The sequence below is a fragment of the Leucoraja erinacea genome, chromosome 16, assembly GCF_028641065.1.
Source record: "Leucoraja erinacea ecotype New England chromosome 16, Leri_hhj_1, whole genome shotgun sequence".
Lineage (NCBI taxonomy): Eukaryota > Metazoa > Chordata > Chondrichthyes > Rajiformes > Rajidae > Leucoraja > Leucoraja erinaceus.
The window spans coordinates 14,023,547-14,040,557 of record NC_073392.1 but is presented as its reverse complement, the minus strand read 5'-3'; the positions used below and the strand labels follow the sequence as shown (position 1 = coordinate 14,040,557).

The following is a 17,011-nucleotide window of genomic DNA, read 5'->3' as shown; positions in this document are numbered from 1 at the left end:
GCAGAAGTGGACAGGACACATCACTTCCGGATGAGCTCAAAGTCCTTTATGCACGCCTTGAAAGGGAGAACAATGACAATCCATGGGAACCCCCAGCCCGTGATGGTCCTGTCACCTCAGAGACCGACATCAGAGCATCTTTCAAGAGGGTGAATCCAGCAAAGCATTTGGTCCGCACGGCATACTACAGACCTGTGAGAACCATCTGACTGGAGTATTCAAGGACATCTTCAACCTCTCACATCTGCAGTCTGAGGTTCCCACCTACTCTAGCCCCCCTATTATACCAATGTGAAAGCAGAACAGAGTGACCTACGTTGATAAACTACCATCCAGTAGTACTTACTGCAATTAAGTGCTTTGAGCGGTTGGTTATGCTGCCACGGAAATAACCTAAATCTGCTTCAGTTCGCCTTTCGCCAAAACAGGACAACGTCAAATGCTGGCTCAAGAGCCCATCATGCCACTCTGGACCAGCTGGATAACAGGATCACAGACTTCAGGCCGTTGTTCATCGACAACAGGTCGACATTCAACACTGTCGTCCTGTCCACACTGATCACCAAGCTCGCACAGCACCTCCCTCTGCTTCTGGCTCCTTGGCTTCTTCATCGTCAGACTTCAATCATTGGGGATCGATAACAACGTCTCCTTACTGACCTTCAACGCAGGTGCACCGTAAAGCTGTGTGGCTTAGTCCCTTGCTCTATTCTATCTGTATCCATGACTGTGCAATTAACCCAGCTCCAATGCTTCTATAAATTTGCTGACCATACCATTTTTGTTGGCCGAATCATAGGTGGTGATGAGCCAGAGTTAGCTAGGACAAATAAGTGAATGGTACCATGTTTAAGAAGGAACCGCAGATGCTGGGAAATGGAAGGTAGACAAAAATGCTGGAGAAACTCAGCGGGTGAGGCAGCATCTATGGAGCGAAGGAAATAGGCAATGTTTCGGGTCGAGACCCTTCTTCAATGGTACCACAACAGTAACCTCTTGCTCAATGTCAACAAAACCGAGGAACTAATTTTTGACTTCAGAAATGGGAAGGCTGGTGACCACATACCAGTTTTCATTAGTGGGCTGGCAATGGAGAGAAATAGCAGCTTCAAATTCCTGGGCATTAACACCTCGGCTGACCTGCCCTGGGACATAGATATAATCATGAAGTTGATGCGCCTGCACCTCTACTTCATTAGAAATTTATAAAGATTTACCAAATACTCCACGGACTTTTGTAGATCTGCTGCATTATATGCATCCTGACTGGTTGCATCATGGCCTAATATGGCAATTCCACTGCAGTGGAACATAAAAAGCTGCAGATGTTGGTGAACTTGCTCAGCGTACACAGCCCTCATCACCATTGAATGCATCTGCATGAGGCTCTACCTCAAGAAGTTGGCATCTATCAAGATACAAAAGCATATGTAGGAAGGAACTGCAGATGCTGGTTTAAACCAAAGATAGACACAAAATGCTGCAGTAACTCAGTGGGACAGGCAGCATATCTGGAAAGAAGGAATGGGTGACGTTTCCAGTCGACACTCTTCTTCAGAATAGAAGGACGTTTTGAATCGAAACCCTTCTTCAGACCAGAGTCTGTCTAAAAAAGGGTCTTGACCCGAAACATCACCCATTCCTTCTCTCCAGAGATGCTGCCTGTCCCACTGAGTTACTCCAGCATTTTGTGTCTATCTAAGATTCAAAAGCATGTCATCATCCAATGTACCAGGACCAGAACAATTAAATTCTTATTTTCTGCAGCTTAACAGGCACATTAAATGCATCAGCACAGCAAATAAACGTACAGTATGCAATAATATAAAGAATTATGTTACATTTGGCAACCCGACCATTACAGTACAAGGTACATAGTTCAATGCTTATACAGAGTCTGTAGTAGTTCAGAGCTGAGGTAGGGTTGTGGCAATGGTTGTGTAGAGTGTGGTTCAAGATCCTGATCCATCAATGATTCTGAACATTTGGGCCATGCCCTCTTCTTGGTGTTACCATTGGGCAGGAGGTACAGTTGGTGCACACCACCAAGTTTAGGATCTTGCCTATAACTATTGGGTTCTTGAATCAATCTGCACAACCCCAACCCTACCTCAGCAATTGAACACTGTTTGCAAAAACGTGGACTTATTTTTCAGGTTGTGCATTTTTGCACCAGTTTTTTTTGCAATCTTTATTCTTTTCTTGTAAAATGTGTGTATAATTGATATATAATTGAAGTATACTTTATATATAATTTGCTTCTGTATATGGCCTACGTCTATGGCCCTGTGATGTTGGTACAAACAAGATTTTTCATTGCACCTGTTCTCACCCTGTTTGTGCATAAGATAATAAATTTGACTTGGCTTTACGGACTCCTGTCATTTAGCATTAGCAATCGACTTTCAGCTGCACCTTCGGAAGGAATTGGCACAGCAACTATGTAAATACTTCAAATATTTATTTAATTAAGAGAGGTGACAGCATCAGAGTGACAAATAATGCAATAATTTGGAAAAATGGTGAGAAACATTTTTGTAAATTATTCGTCAATAATTGAAATCGTCGCAGGCTGCCAAATGCTGTGATTTAGCAGAAGATACTTGCTAAACGATAATTTGCTAATAGTGAGTGAGCATAATATCAGCAAATTTATTTACACAATTTGTAATTAACTTGTTGTAAAGATCTGTTCCATGTTTAGGAAGAGGCAGAGGCAGCAATGCTTCTCCATTGATTTCAATGAACGGAAAATCATCAAGCACTTCAGTTAATATTAGTTAATTTAGTTTTTCACTGGTTGAGGAGTTTGAGCATCTTAAGTATTGTAGATGCTTCATTATTTCATTTTTTTATTTTTTTAATATTGCATGTGTTTTGTTCTTTCGGTATGATTTTGAATGTCAGAACCATTTATAGCTTAGTTGGAAGTAAGGAACTGCAGATGCTTGTTTACAAAAAAAGACAGAAGTGCTGGGGTAACTCAGCAGGTTAGGTAGCATCCCTGGTGAACATGGTTAGGGGTCAGGACTGATGGTTACTAAGATGGTTATTAAGAGGATGAAGGTTACTAAGCCAGGAGCCTGGCATACTGGTTGTCAATGGCAATTGGAGCTCTATAATGAGTGAGGTTTGCTCTGTCTCCCTGTCCCTTCCCAGCCACTGTGATCCCATTAACACGGTAGAAAGCTATGTCACTCTGCAAAGGATTCACAACACAGTAGCGGACATCCAGTTTTCACAAGTTACTTGACACTGCCCAAAACCTCTGGAGCAACGAGGCAAGGAAGATATTTGAGAGCCTTATGTTGAAAAGAATTAAAAGCAGAAAAAGATGGCCTTAAATAGATTCAGAGGAATGTACAGAAAGATACCTCAACAGTCCCTCCAGATTCTAGCACTCACCTACACATTAGAGGCAAGTGACACCGCCCAGTTAACCTGCCAACCATCACATCTTTACGATGTGGGGGAAACCAGATCACGAGGAGGAAAATCACTGGGTCACAGGGAGAAGGTGCAAATTCTACACAGACAGGATTCGGTCTGCAGATATACCAAGGTTGTCAGCTTTGCAGATATCAAAATATAAGACAGAAAAAATGGAAATCCATTCAACCAAATTGAGCACAGAACAAGCTGGCAGTGCTCAAAACGTTAAGCAGAATCTGTGAGGGGAGAAACAGTGTAAACAGTTGAGGTCAAGAATCTGCCATTGGAAATGAGTGTGTCTTGCCCGATATAAATGACTACATTAACTCAAATGTTAATCAAATAGAGCATAGTTTTGAGTCGAGGGAATGGGATCCAGGAAGAGCTAGCTAACCGGATACAAAACTGGCTTCATGGTGGGAAGCAGAAGGTGGTGGTGGGATGCTGTTTATCCAACAACATTTTAAAAAGCAAAATAACAAGGGTCCTTCCTTTTTACGTATGGCAGGTGACTGAATTGCAGGGAAAGTCATTGAAGCAAAACACAAAAGGCATTGGAATTGTGGGTTTGTTAAGAGGGCTGACTGAGAGATGTAAAATGATGATTTGAGCCAATTTATGCAGTGGCATCCCTATATATAAAGGAACCAAAGATGCTCACAGTTTCTCAGTTCAAAGTGGTTTCAAAGGCAGATAACAGGTGGCATGGCGCCAATGACTTTTTTGTTTATAATAACTCTTGAAAAATCTTGTTAAAAAGAACTTTAGAGGACATAATAAGGACGATTCATGTTTCAGAAGCTTTCTAAGATTTAAAGGTTTGTGATACATTTGTGAGAGTGTGCCACATGAATACTTTCAGATCGCAAAAGAACCATCAGAGCTCTCTGTATTTTTGATGATTGTTTTGAATAATACAGTGTTTGAATATATATTTTACCAATGGGTTTTTCGTGTGATGAAATGCCATACTGAGGTGTGCATTAAACTACCATTTAATTGGAAATGCTGACATTAAAAAAAATGCTTGCTTTTAATATAAAATTCCCTTTGTTACAGTCGAGGCACACGCAGACTGGACTGGATCTGTCTCACTCTCCAAACATTTCACCCACTCTGCCTCACACTAGCCCTGAAACTTATGCTGTCTCATGTGCCCATCTACTCCCCTCAACTCTACACCCACCTAGACTGGAGGCCATATATATTGCATAATTAACACAAGAGACAAAACGACTTTGGGATGTTGGAGGAAACTGAAATGCCTGGGGTAAACATGCATATTCACAGGAAGAATGTGCACACTACACTATTGATCAGGATCAAACCTAGTTCACTGGAACTATGAGGCAGAGGAAACACTGTAAACCAATGTGCCATCCACTGTCTTCTGCCCAGCTATTGCTCCAGATACTTTTTCTGAACTGCCTGAACCTCTGCAGCCTCTTGTAAAATCTGTGGTCCCCTCCTTCCTCCCTCTCCCTCTCCCTAACCCCCTCTCTCCCCCTCTCTCCCCCTCTCCCTCTCCCTCTCTCTCTCTTCCTCTCTCTCTCTCTCTCTCTCTCTCCACAGTAAAACAACTATTTATTGCTTTGTAAGGCCAGTGGTAACTAAATAATGTCCATTTATGCGGTGACTGTACAACATATTTTATCATTCATTTGCTTGCCATGCTGGATCTTCTGAATGTACACACGTCATCAGGATTTGATCTCCATGTAAGAAATTGTAATTAAACTATTTTGATGCCACAGGATGCTCCCCATATGATTTTCCTCTCTTTGATGCATCTGGTCTGATGCAATGCAAACTGCTGCCAAAATAAAGCCGTGCTTGAAGTGCTCAGTTTATTAAGTGCCATCAGAGTCGAATCTATCCCTGCGTGCCTTTTGAATTGGTGTGTAGACTGAGGAGGCTAATTTCCTTAATGTTAGAAAATGTAATGTCCTCGGTAGAGCCAGCATGAAAAAAAACCTTGTCTCTGCCTTGGGAAACGACTGGGTTATAAAAGTAGGAAGAAATAATTGGATATGTCGAGCCAACCAACCTGACTGTATCTAAGTGTCCTTTGTGAGGTGGCAATTGGGTCCCACTTCAGAAACATCCTGATGCCAAATGAAGATTGTGCAGCTGTCAAACGCTTTTAAATTGTTTTAAATGGCTCTGACAATCAGGGATATTTTTAAACTACAGAAAGCCTCAAATAATATTTATATTATATATCTAACACCTAGGGGGCGCCGCATGATGGCAGCCTCGCCAACAGTCTGTCTGTATTTTTATTTTTATTTTTAGTGTGTTTTAAAAGTATGTGTCAATGTTCTCTGGTTTGTTTTATGTGGGAGTTGGGGGGGGGTGTCGGTGAAACTTTTTTTTCAATCTCTTACCTTGCCCGAGATCGATTGTTTTCCGGATCGTTTCTCCAGTAACTCTGCAGCCTAACCCCATCATGGAGCTTGCGGCCTTGCTCGGGACTGACTGAGCCACACCGCGGGGACGTGGGCTTACCATCGAAGCCGATCGCTTGCCTGGGAGCAATGCTCCAACCGCGGCCTGCGGCTTTCACCATCAAGTAACTCGCAGTCTCGAGCAGAGACCGATGTCTGGATGCTCCAAATGACGTGGAAGGTTTTGACCAGCCCCGATTCGGCGCGGTGGAGCTGAGATTCCCTCTCCATGCAGGAGCTTGATCGCCTCGATGCAAAGGGCCCGACCGCCGGCTACGAGAGCCAAGATCGCCCCGTCAACGACCGCGGGAGAACAAAGAAGGGAAGAGATTGAACTTTTTTTCGCCTTCCATCACAGTGCGGAATGTGGAGGAGTCACTGTAGTGGATGTTTATGTTAAAATGTATTTTGTGTGTTCTGTTGCTTTTTATTGATATGACAGAAAGGCAAATGAAATTCCTCCAATGTTGCAAAACACACATGGCTAATAAAGTATGATTATGATACACATAAAGTTTACTATGAAATAATTGAAAATGTTGAGATAAAGTGAAATGGAGATAAATATATAAACCATTCACCTGCATTTACTTTTAAACCTGTTGTTAGTTAAAGTGATTGGGGACACAAGGAACAGGGATCTGGAGTAAAACTCAATAAATCAGGCAGCATCTCTGAATAGGCGACATTTCAGGATGGGATCTTTCTGCTTGAAGGTGGGTCCCCACCTGAAACGTTGCCTATACATGATTCAGAGAAGCGGCCTGACCCTGTTGAGTTCCTCCAGCACTTTGTGTTCGAATGAATGGAGTTGTGTTTGCAGTTGCTGAAAAGCTGAAGGGCTTGATGGCCTGTACATCCAGTCCCAAAGCTTGCATGATCGGAGCTGTCTCACTGGACTCATGGGTGGGTTCAGCGATGTGATTTGAGGTCAGATAAGCCAGTCTCTTACGTCCAGCTCATCCATGTCCCCAGCTTGCAATGTGCACCTGCAGAGGCTACATAAGAACTTGTGCATTGGAAGGATCATGCCACCAGTAGTTTCTTGAAGGTTCCCTGGCAAGATGTGGGTATGATTAGGCCAACTTGAACTCATCAAAAGCTCATGTTACCTCTGCCGCTTTTAGTTCCCCCTGAAGACTCAATCTGCCAAATTCAACTTAAATGGTAGAAACTGTGCATTGAAACTATTTATCTCAAACGAGTAAATTGCCAAAAATAAATAAAACTTCTGTTTGAACAGCAGCATGTTACAAAATAAGGTGCAGAAATGTTGCTTGTCCTGCATAAGATCTATGGAGATGTGCTCACTGCCCTGCCTGATCACAGATGCACTGACAGATGGAGTGGGAAAAGATTGGCTGTGATAAATAGGGTAGAAAATGTACCAGGTATTAATTTAGCATAGAAGATAGATCTCTTGAGGGCAATATTGCCTAGCATTTCATAAAAGCATATATTAGATCCATTACGTTGTACTTTATCATATTAGTCTGTGGAATCAAAACTAAAATTCAGTTTGCAAAAATGTGGTTGATTCTACTGATGTGGGATAATAGCAAAGAAAATGCGGGGTTGCTGTAATAAGCCAGTTTTCCATTGCATTGCTCAATGGTTGACAATTCTTGTTGAAATGGTTTGGATAATATTGCATTTATATCACTGAAAATGCTGCTAAATTCACAATGCACATGTTTATGTTGATAATCAGCTGATTATCAATGTAAAAGGGGTACTACAGTGAATTGCAAGTTATAGAATTTGAAGCATAAAAAGGTGTGAATAAATCTAAGAAAAAAGATTCTTTGCATAACATTCCGTGAGGAGTTTCTTTGTTTCATGCCCTAGTAGTCCATTCAATTGTACAAGATTATTCTAAGCACCAGAACTGCAGAATAGTATCAAAATGTGTCTTAAGAAATAACTAACCTGGGAATACAATCCATTTGATCACAATATAAGTTCGGATTTTTTTCACAAGAAAAAAAAGCAGTTCTGCCAATTTAAATGAATTTTAAAATGATCTCATTCTAAAGCTAGTTTTTTTTTCAAAAGGCTTCAGAGTATATTAACTGTAGATTAACCTTGGTTTCTCCTTTCTGTATTAAATATGTAATGAGTTAGGTCTTGACATTCTGCAAATTGTGCTATACAACAACAGCTTGCTATTATATAGTGCAGGCCATACCGTGTGGTCCCAAGATGCTTAACAGGAGAATTATCAAACAGAAATTACACATTGAACCGTAAAATAAAGAATCTGAACAGATTACCAAAAGCCTGGTCAATGAGGCAGATTTTAAAGAGCTTCTTAAAGGATGAGAGGGAAAGGCAGAGAGCTTTGAGGAGGTGCTCCCAGAGCTTTGGATCAAAGCAGCTCAAAACACAGCGATGGAATGATTCACCAGCCTTGATCAGCACATGGAAAAAAGGACTTGAAGATCCAGACCTCTAACCCAGGTACCAAACTTACTATTGACCAGCAGTAATTCTGATTCAGCTATACAGGTAGAAATTGTGCTCAGCCTACAAGAGACACCTCAACGCACAAAAAAACACCACTTCTACAAGATCCTCCACATCTGCTGGCTGGATCGATGTACCATTGTTTCCTGGACTAGCTTCAATGCTCAGATGCAGCTTAACCAGCCCAACCAGCCTGGTGCTCAGCCACATTGTCCACTGGACTCCTGCAGTGAGCGCTCTATTATGAACTCTGCCGCAGCAAGGGCATGGAGTGGATCAAGTGACGAGGAAGTGAAAATGCTTCAAAAATGTCCACAAAGACACCAAGACCGAATGTTAAATGTCCGCTGAACTTCACAGCTGTGTATCTCTGGCTTATTAAGAGTTGTCTATCTTCTTAAAAGTTGTCACCACTCCTGCTCCCCCCTTCTCCCTTCTCCTTCCCCCACCCCCTCTCTTTTAAAGGATTTACCGTACACTGTGTTAGCCATCTTAATTACAGCGCCAACCTACCTGTTCATCGCGGCGTGTGCCTGTATCACCTTGGCTTCGCACCGTGTGAATTTCAGACAGCACTCCCCCCGCTTGCCCTGGCCCCTGCCTTTGCAATGTGTTTGTGTGTGGGTTCCACTCTGGCAGTCGCCGTTCCAGTTCCCGTTTTTCAGGCAGTCCACTGAAAAATCACCTAAGTGGGACAGGCCCATCAGGAGCACATAGGTCTAGAAAGCTTGCATACCTGGAATGCATTGTATTGCAAGGGTTGGTGGTTGCAATTGAGGCCAACGAGGACCTTTAGCAAGAAAATAACTTTAAAAGTGATGTTTTGAAGACAGGGAGTCACAGAACAGGTATGATGGGTGAAAAGTCTCCAGAGGTGACAGATTTTTGGATAAGCACTTTAGGCAGTGGGGATGATTGGAGGTTGGCCAGGACAGCCTTGGAGTAGACAGATCTCAAAGGCATAATTGAAGGTTTCAGCAAGTGATCAGCTGAGACAGGGCTGCAGACAAGCAGCTCAAAGCACAGCGATGCAATGGTATAAATTCCAGTGCACCAGCCTTCAGAAAAAGAGTGTTTGAAGACAAGACCTCTAATGCTGGTACCAAACCCACAGTCTGGAGACCAACTGTAACTCTCACCCTGCTGTACATGTCAAAAATGCAATGAGTCTACAAAGGGCAGTACATAGCGAATCTTCTCAGATGCCAAAGAAAATAAATATGCAGATGCGCTTCCTTGATCACCACATCATTGTGATGCGATTATGTTTGGTTGCTGGTGATATGGATGCCTGGGAACGTGAAGCTGTCGACTATGGATAAGGACAGCTCCATGGATAAGGACAGTGTCGTGTTCCCCGCACTCCGCTTCCTCAGGTCAACAAGCAGCTTTCATAATGGTGAAATTAAGAACTAGATTGTTCTGACAACAAAACACAAAGCTCATGATCTCTTTCCCATACTCCTTCCTGGTTTAGTTCTGAGATACAATGTGGAAACAGGCTCTTCGGCCCACCAAGTCCGTGCTGACCAGTGATCAATCAGTACACTAGTTCTATCCAACACAATCAGGTCAATTTACAGAAGCCAATTGACCTCCAAACCTGCACGGCTTTGGAATGTGGGAGGAAACCAGAGCACCCAGAGAAAACCCACGTGGTCACAGGGAGAATGTACAAACTTTGTACAAACAGCACCCGTAGTCAGAATTGAACCTGGGTCTCTGGTGGTGTAAGGTAGCAACTCAACCGCTGCATCACTGTGCTGCCCACATAATTTTTCCTTGATCTAGCTGATAACCGTGGTATCATCGGCAAACTTAACGATCGAGTTGGTACGGTACTTGCATGTTACACAATCATGGGTGTACAGGGAATAGAGTGTGCGATTGAGCACACAACCTTGAGGGGCAACAGTGCTAAGGGTCATTGTTGGAATTTTATTTGCCTGTTCAAAGTGAATGTAAAAGGCATTAACTTCTTCTATTGGAGATGCGTAATTGCCAGAGATGGCACGTGATTTTGGCTTATAGCCCATCATGGTAATCAGGACTTGCCACTCGTATCTGGCATCCACTTGTGAGAATTGAGTCTTTAGCTTATTCTAGAATATTTTCTTGCTATTCTGATAACCTTACAGAGATCATACTCAGCCTTCTTGTACAGTCCGAAGTCTTCCTTTTTGAAAGCCTCGGATCCAGACTTCAGCAGAGAGCGAATTTCCCTTTTGATCCAACGTGTCTGGTTAGATCTCAGAGTAATGGCAATGGAGACCAGGGAATCTATTGTCGTTTTACCATTTCTGTTCCCCAGCAAAGGTGTTCAGTTGGGATGCAGAAATGCAGTGGATATCACGGAGAACAATCATGCCGAAATAAAGAGCAAATTGCATTTTTAGGAGACCTAATGGCAGATTTATTTAAAAAAAATGAAATCTAGTGAGATCTATTGGGAAATATTTAGCTTGGAAAAAACATTATGTCATTCCACCACTCACATGGTTTATTTTCCTGTTTCGATGACCAACTTTATACTTTAGAGATATAGCATAGAAACAGGCCCTTCGACCCACCGAGTCCATGCCGACCAGTGATTACCTGTCCACCAGCACCATCCTTCTCCCCATAATCCTTGACACCCTTATCTACCAAGTATATGTCAATCTCTGCCTTAAAAATATTTTTAAAACACCCAATGACTTGTTACGGGGCTGTTTGTTTGAAACTGAAATGGTTTACTCACAGAATCTCTGGAATACTTCAAAGGATGGTGAAGGTTAAACCATTGAGGGTATTTAATGAGATTTTTTGGAAGATTAGGGAATTAAAGGCGATTGGGAACTGGCCCAGAAAAGGAGATGGGGCCAGATGTAGATTAACTATAACCACATTGAATAGGAGACAAGGCTTAAGTGGTCAGCTCTTGCTCCTACTTTCTTATATTTCAGAGGAATTCACAATTCATTCTATTCCAGGAGATTGAGGGAAATAAATAATAAGAATAAATGAAAGAGTTGGTTGGTTGACTCCCTCTAATTGAAGGAAATAACCAGTGGACCACCATGTCCCTCATCATTCCCAATGAACATCCCCTTGTGTAAAAATGGTGACATTCCGTCAAATTTATAGCTGGTGTGCTGTGCTGATCATCTGATCTAGCTTGTCACTTGTGGACACTCACACATTGCTCTGTCTCTTTTATCGTTGGCAAGTGCAGACTGCACAGCTGAAGGCTAAATATCAGGAAGGTTAATTGGTGACCAGAACCATCCATTCACTGATGATTCCATTGCAACCACCCAAGACGGATAATGACCGTGCATTTAACGAGGTCTATCCAACTGCAAGCAATGCTGTCAAACTGATAATAAGAGCCCTGAAGTTCCACACTTGCTGCCTCATGATATCCACTCCCACCTGTTAGTAGGGAGTGATTCTGATTCAATCCGGGTTCGAACCTGACAACGGGTACTGTCTGTACTGAGTTTGTACGTTCTTCCCGTGACCTGCGTGGGTTTTCTTCGAGATCTTCGGTTCCCACCCACATGCCAAAGACGTACAGATTTGTACAGGTTAATTGGCTTGGTATAAATGTGAAGTTGTCCCTATTATGTGTAGGGAAGCGTTAATGTCCGGGGTCACTGGTCGGTGCGCCTCGATGGGCCGAATGGCCTATTTCCACGCTGTATTGCTAAACTAAACTAAAACTCTACCTGCATCTCCTGGATGATTTATTTATGTTGTGTCCCTGATACCAGCAGTGGTTTCTGGATGTGAAGATGGTAATGGGAACCGGCTGGAAATTATCAGGAAATTATGAGTTTTGGAGGAAGCGGAAATGGAACAATCCTCGCTGCATGAAGAGAATGAAACAAATGAGCGCAGAAAATAAAGCTTTACCGTTCCTCCAAAATTTCTCAAGACTTCCATTGTTTCTTTATGAACCATAGTTTTTAAGTTCCCCCTATCATAACTTCCACACCCAAAAGTTAATGGATATTCAAAACATCTTAAGGAAACTTACCTCAAGCAATTTTTATTATGAGAATGAGAGTCAAAAAGCCATGGAGAAATTCAGCACAAAAACATGCTCTTCAACTCATGGAATCTGCACCAAACATTAACCACCCATATACACAAATCCTATATTAATCTTTAATCACATTGATTTTAATTCGTCCCACATTTCCATCAACTATCCACCAGATTCTATCACTCAGCTACACACCATTGGTCAGATAACACAACAACTCCCAAGTCTTTGGGCTGTGGGAGGAAACCAGAACATCCAGAGGAAATCCACAAGATCAGAGAGCAAACAGATCACATCGGATGTCAGATAGACACAAAAAGCTGGAGTAACTCAGCGGGTCAGGCAGCATCTCAGGAGAAAAGCAATAGGTGATGTTTCGGATCGAGACCCTTCTTCAGACTGAGAGTCAGGGGGAAAGGGAAGTGTGAGATATAGAAGGTACATAGGACAAGGATCTGCAAAAAGCAATGATGATCAAGGAAAGGTGGAGCCAACAATGGTCCATTGTTGTATGTGGAGTAGGCAATAACAGGTTATACAGACAGTTAAATTCAGCAAGAGGTCAGAATTGAACTTGGGTCTCTGGAACTGTGAGGCAGCAGCACCGCAATCTACATCATTTTGTCTCCACTGCCGTCCACGTTTCCACCTGTAGGACCTTTCATCCTATTGCATTCTATATAATCTTCAGTCACACCAGGGGTAAGACCCAACACGTACAAAGAATGGATTCATGCGATTTTCTGGGCCAAAGACCTTTTGATCCAGTTGGGTTTCTTTACCTTATTGGAAGCATCTTGTGGGTGTGGGTGGGGGGGGGGGGGGGGGGGCAGAGCAGAGCAGTTTGTGGGGGGAGTGATGTGAGGGCGAGGGAGGGGGGGGGTAGTGGGCGGGTAGGAGGGATGTGTGGGCATGGCGGTTGGGGGGGGGGGAAGGGTGTGTGGACAGGGGGAGCACAGGAGAACGGTGAGTGAACTGGCGAAAAATGGTAGCGCTATCACGTACCATTTCTGCGCAGATAGAAAAACCACGCAAACCGGAAGAGCACAAGATCAGAGTTTTAGTTATGTATAGAAGATAGATTTCCCGCTTCTGCGGTATTTTGTCCTTTACAGAAAACCAATGCAAGTTATACCGATAGTTACTGAGCCAAATAAACCATCATAGTACACTCGTGTACAACATAGAGTGAAGTGTGATACAAAATGCTGGAGTAACTCGGCGGGACAGGCAACATCTCTGAAGAGAAGGAATGGGTGACGTTTTCGGGTCGAGATCCTTCTTCAGACTGACGATCAGTTACTCCAGCATTTTGTGTCTACCTTTGATTCAAACCAGCATCTGCAGTTCTTGCCTGCACATGGAGTGAAGTGTAATTAACTCCCATTTGCCAGAATCATCAAAGATGAAGTGAGACCCGAGATGCATGATCAGTAACTGCTTGCTGTTAACAACATCTATGTTGTTAGCACCATTAAACATTGAGCAATGGTTTACATCAAGTAATGGGATATGTAAAATTAATCTGGCAGGATCGAGATCAGCACAAACATTACCGTAGTTTCCAAATATTGCAATTTCTCTGCACCAGCTGGATCCTGTTCAAATACAACATCACAGTTATTTCAACATCTAGAATTAGTCTGACTTAATTTCCAATTTTTATTTTGATTCACTGATACGTTTCCAGAAACAAGGCAGTTTTCTTGCATCATAAAAATATTGTGCTGTAACATTCAACATTAAGTAATTAATCTGTCCTTTAAAGTCTCAGCTGTTGAAAAGTCTGTGTTTATCTTTTGTGTCACTCATCATCACAAAACTCCACTCTTATGGACAAAAGACATGAAGCTAATCACTGGAGTAACTCAACAGGTCAGGCCGCATCTCCAGAGAAAAATAATAGTTGACGTTTCCCGTCAAGACCTTTCTTCAGACTGAAGGGTTACATCCCGAAACATCATCTATTCCTTTTCTCCAGAGAAGCTGCCTGACCCGCTGAGTTACTCCAGCATTTTGTTTCTATCTTCATCATAAACAAGCATCTGCAGTTCCTTCCTACACATTAAGCTAACCCTTAGATAAACTTTGTTCATCATTATATTTCTGTACCACCTAAATTCTCAGGAAACTACTTGAATATTGCTGGAAAATGTGTGTAGACATCTTGCAATCATTTAAAATATCAAGAAAGTAAATTAAAAAGACAAAATTTAAGACATTAAACTAAAGCAAATTATTTTTAGAGAAATATCTTACTTATGTCATCACCTCCCTGAATTGAGCTTGACAAACGAGAGCAATCTAGAGTGAGCACAGTGTTACATGGTGGCCTAGTGGTAGAATTGCTGCTTTACAGCGCCAGAGATCTGCGTTCAATCCTGACTAAGGGTGCTTGTTTGTACGGAGCTCTCCCCCTGACCTGCATGGGTTTTCTCCGAGATCTTGGGTTTCCTCCCCCACTCCAAAGACCTACAGGTTCGTAGGTTAATTGGCTTGGTATAAATGTAATGTGTGAGGATCGCTGGTTGTGCAGACTCGGTTGGGTAATGGGCCTGTTTCCGCTCGGTATCGCTAAACGACAAACTACAAATTAAACTAAAAGTTTATGGTTGTGTTAGCTGAATTTATTCCAGTCCTTGTATATTTGAACCATTCATTTATTCCTGTTAGCTATCTAATTTGTTTGCTGCGTTTTCAAAATGCCAATAGTCCTGATCTCTCCAGGATATTATCTTTATTTTTCAAGATTTGCAAATGGCTAATAAAATCCATTCGTTCCTTGCATTGTTTTAAATGTGAAGCTTTGATGTTGAGGCTTGGTTTGCTCTGAAATGAGCTTTTTACAGGTGAGACCATGCCATAGTTTGTTCATAAACCGCTAACCTTTTCTCTGTGTATATTTTTGCAGCCACTGAAACGCGTTGACTGGAATGGGCCTGGACTGAAGTACAACGTTAGTTGGAGACTACAAGGCGTTGACACCAAATGGCATGCACATACAGGCAACAAGCATCATCACTTTGTTGAGAATACCCCAACATTTGTACCTTATGACATCAAAGTACAAGCCATAAATGATATTGGAGAGGGTCCTGAACCAAAGATTGTAACAGGATATTCAGGAGAGGACTGTAAGTAATTTTGTTCTCAATTGTGCTTTGAAACATCTCTCTATTTGAAAAGTTCAGCAAAATTCCAATTGGTTCCATAATATGTATTTCCCTTTGGTACCCATATATGTCATTTCCAATTTTTTTTCATTAAAAATGCATCCAAACTATGTGATGCAGGAACAATTTTAGAAGCAATTATACATTAACATAGAATTACTTATTCCTGCAATTTTGTAGTAGGAATCTAAAGTTTGTGACGTCATATCCCACCTGAAGAAAGTGATACAAATACATTTAGTTCAGTTTGGTCATTTCTTGAGAGACATGATCAGCAAAACAGCCAAGGTATCACTTAAATTTTAACCAGAATGTTATGGAAGGAAACAGCTGCCCATACACATATATTGACATTTAACTCCAACCCCGTACTCTATAATTGACTTTGGGAATGGGTCACACACTCAGTTGCATCGAGCTTTATCCACATCCCAAATATAAACAAATGGAACTGTGTTCAATGCTACGTTGCCCATCAAGGATCAAATGTGCATTATCATAGAAATATGAACACACAAGAAAAATGGGCCTGATAGTAACTACAAGGCGGAGAAAAAATATGGGTCGAGTCCTGGGGGAATGGATAACAAATAAGGAAGGGTCACTGACCCAAAACATTGACTGGTTTCTCCTTCTGCAGATGATGCTTGACTGGCTGAGTTGCTTTTGCACTTTATGGGTTTTTTTGGGAGAATATATTTCCCTCTGGTGCTGTTAAACTAACAGTTATGATTGCTTCAATATTTTTTCCCAATATGTTTCCCATCCACAGCCAGAAACTGGCTGGGCTACGGTCGTAAAGATATCCAGGTTTCAGAGATGAGTTTAGGTTTAGATTAATTATTATTGTCGCTAGTACCGAAGTAGAGTGAAAAGCTTGAATCATGAAAGAGGTTGAGTGTGGGAAGTGTTGGGAGAAGGGAGAAGAGTCCTGTCATATATCACATACAGTAAGTGGATCATCAAAACTGCTTTTCACTCTTCTCCACTTATCTCCCAAAAACTCCTAATTCCAGAACAGGGGATGGAAACAGATAGCAAAGGTTAGCATTGGGAGGGGTAGTGATGGCTGATCCCACTGTTGTGACTGGCAGTGCATGAGTGACTGCTTGTGGAGTTTGGCTTGCCAAACCAAGAATGTTGTGGTAGTGGGATTGCTGGTGAATAAGGAAAAAAGTCCGTCTGCCACAAAGTTACAAACATTGGTGTAATTAGCTAATGGATCCATCCTTCAAGCCATAACAATAGTTCAGGCAACCTGGTGATCAGATATGAACATTAAAAAATAAATAAACTTAGCTTAAAAATATTTTAGGAACTAACCCCATCAGCCGAGAGGCATATTTATCATTTACCTCCAAACGACCTTCATTGTAAACCAAAAGTGACCAGATTAGTTTATTTTATGTTTGCCACCATCATCCTGTGCAGATTGGAACATTAACACGACATGAAAAGTGGTA

General features: G+C 42.0%; 1 protein-coding gene across 8 annotated transcripts in view; it reads left to right on the top strand.

Moving 5' to 3' along the window:
• chl1b (cell adhesion molecule L1-like b) overlaps window positions 1-17,011 on the top strand; it is a 610,347-nt gene that overhangs the window by 418,976 nt on the left and 174,360 nt on the right. For all 8 annotated transcript variants that reach the window (XM_055647708.1, XM_055647706.1, XM_055647709.1 and 5 more), the window contains one exon: window positions 15,287-15,509. In XM_055647708.1, coding sequence (XP_055503683.1) covers window positions 15,287-15,509 — 223 coding nt within the window. The remainder of the gene's footprint in view (window positions 1-15,286; window positions 15,510-17,011) is intronic.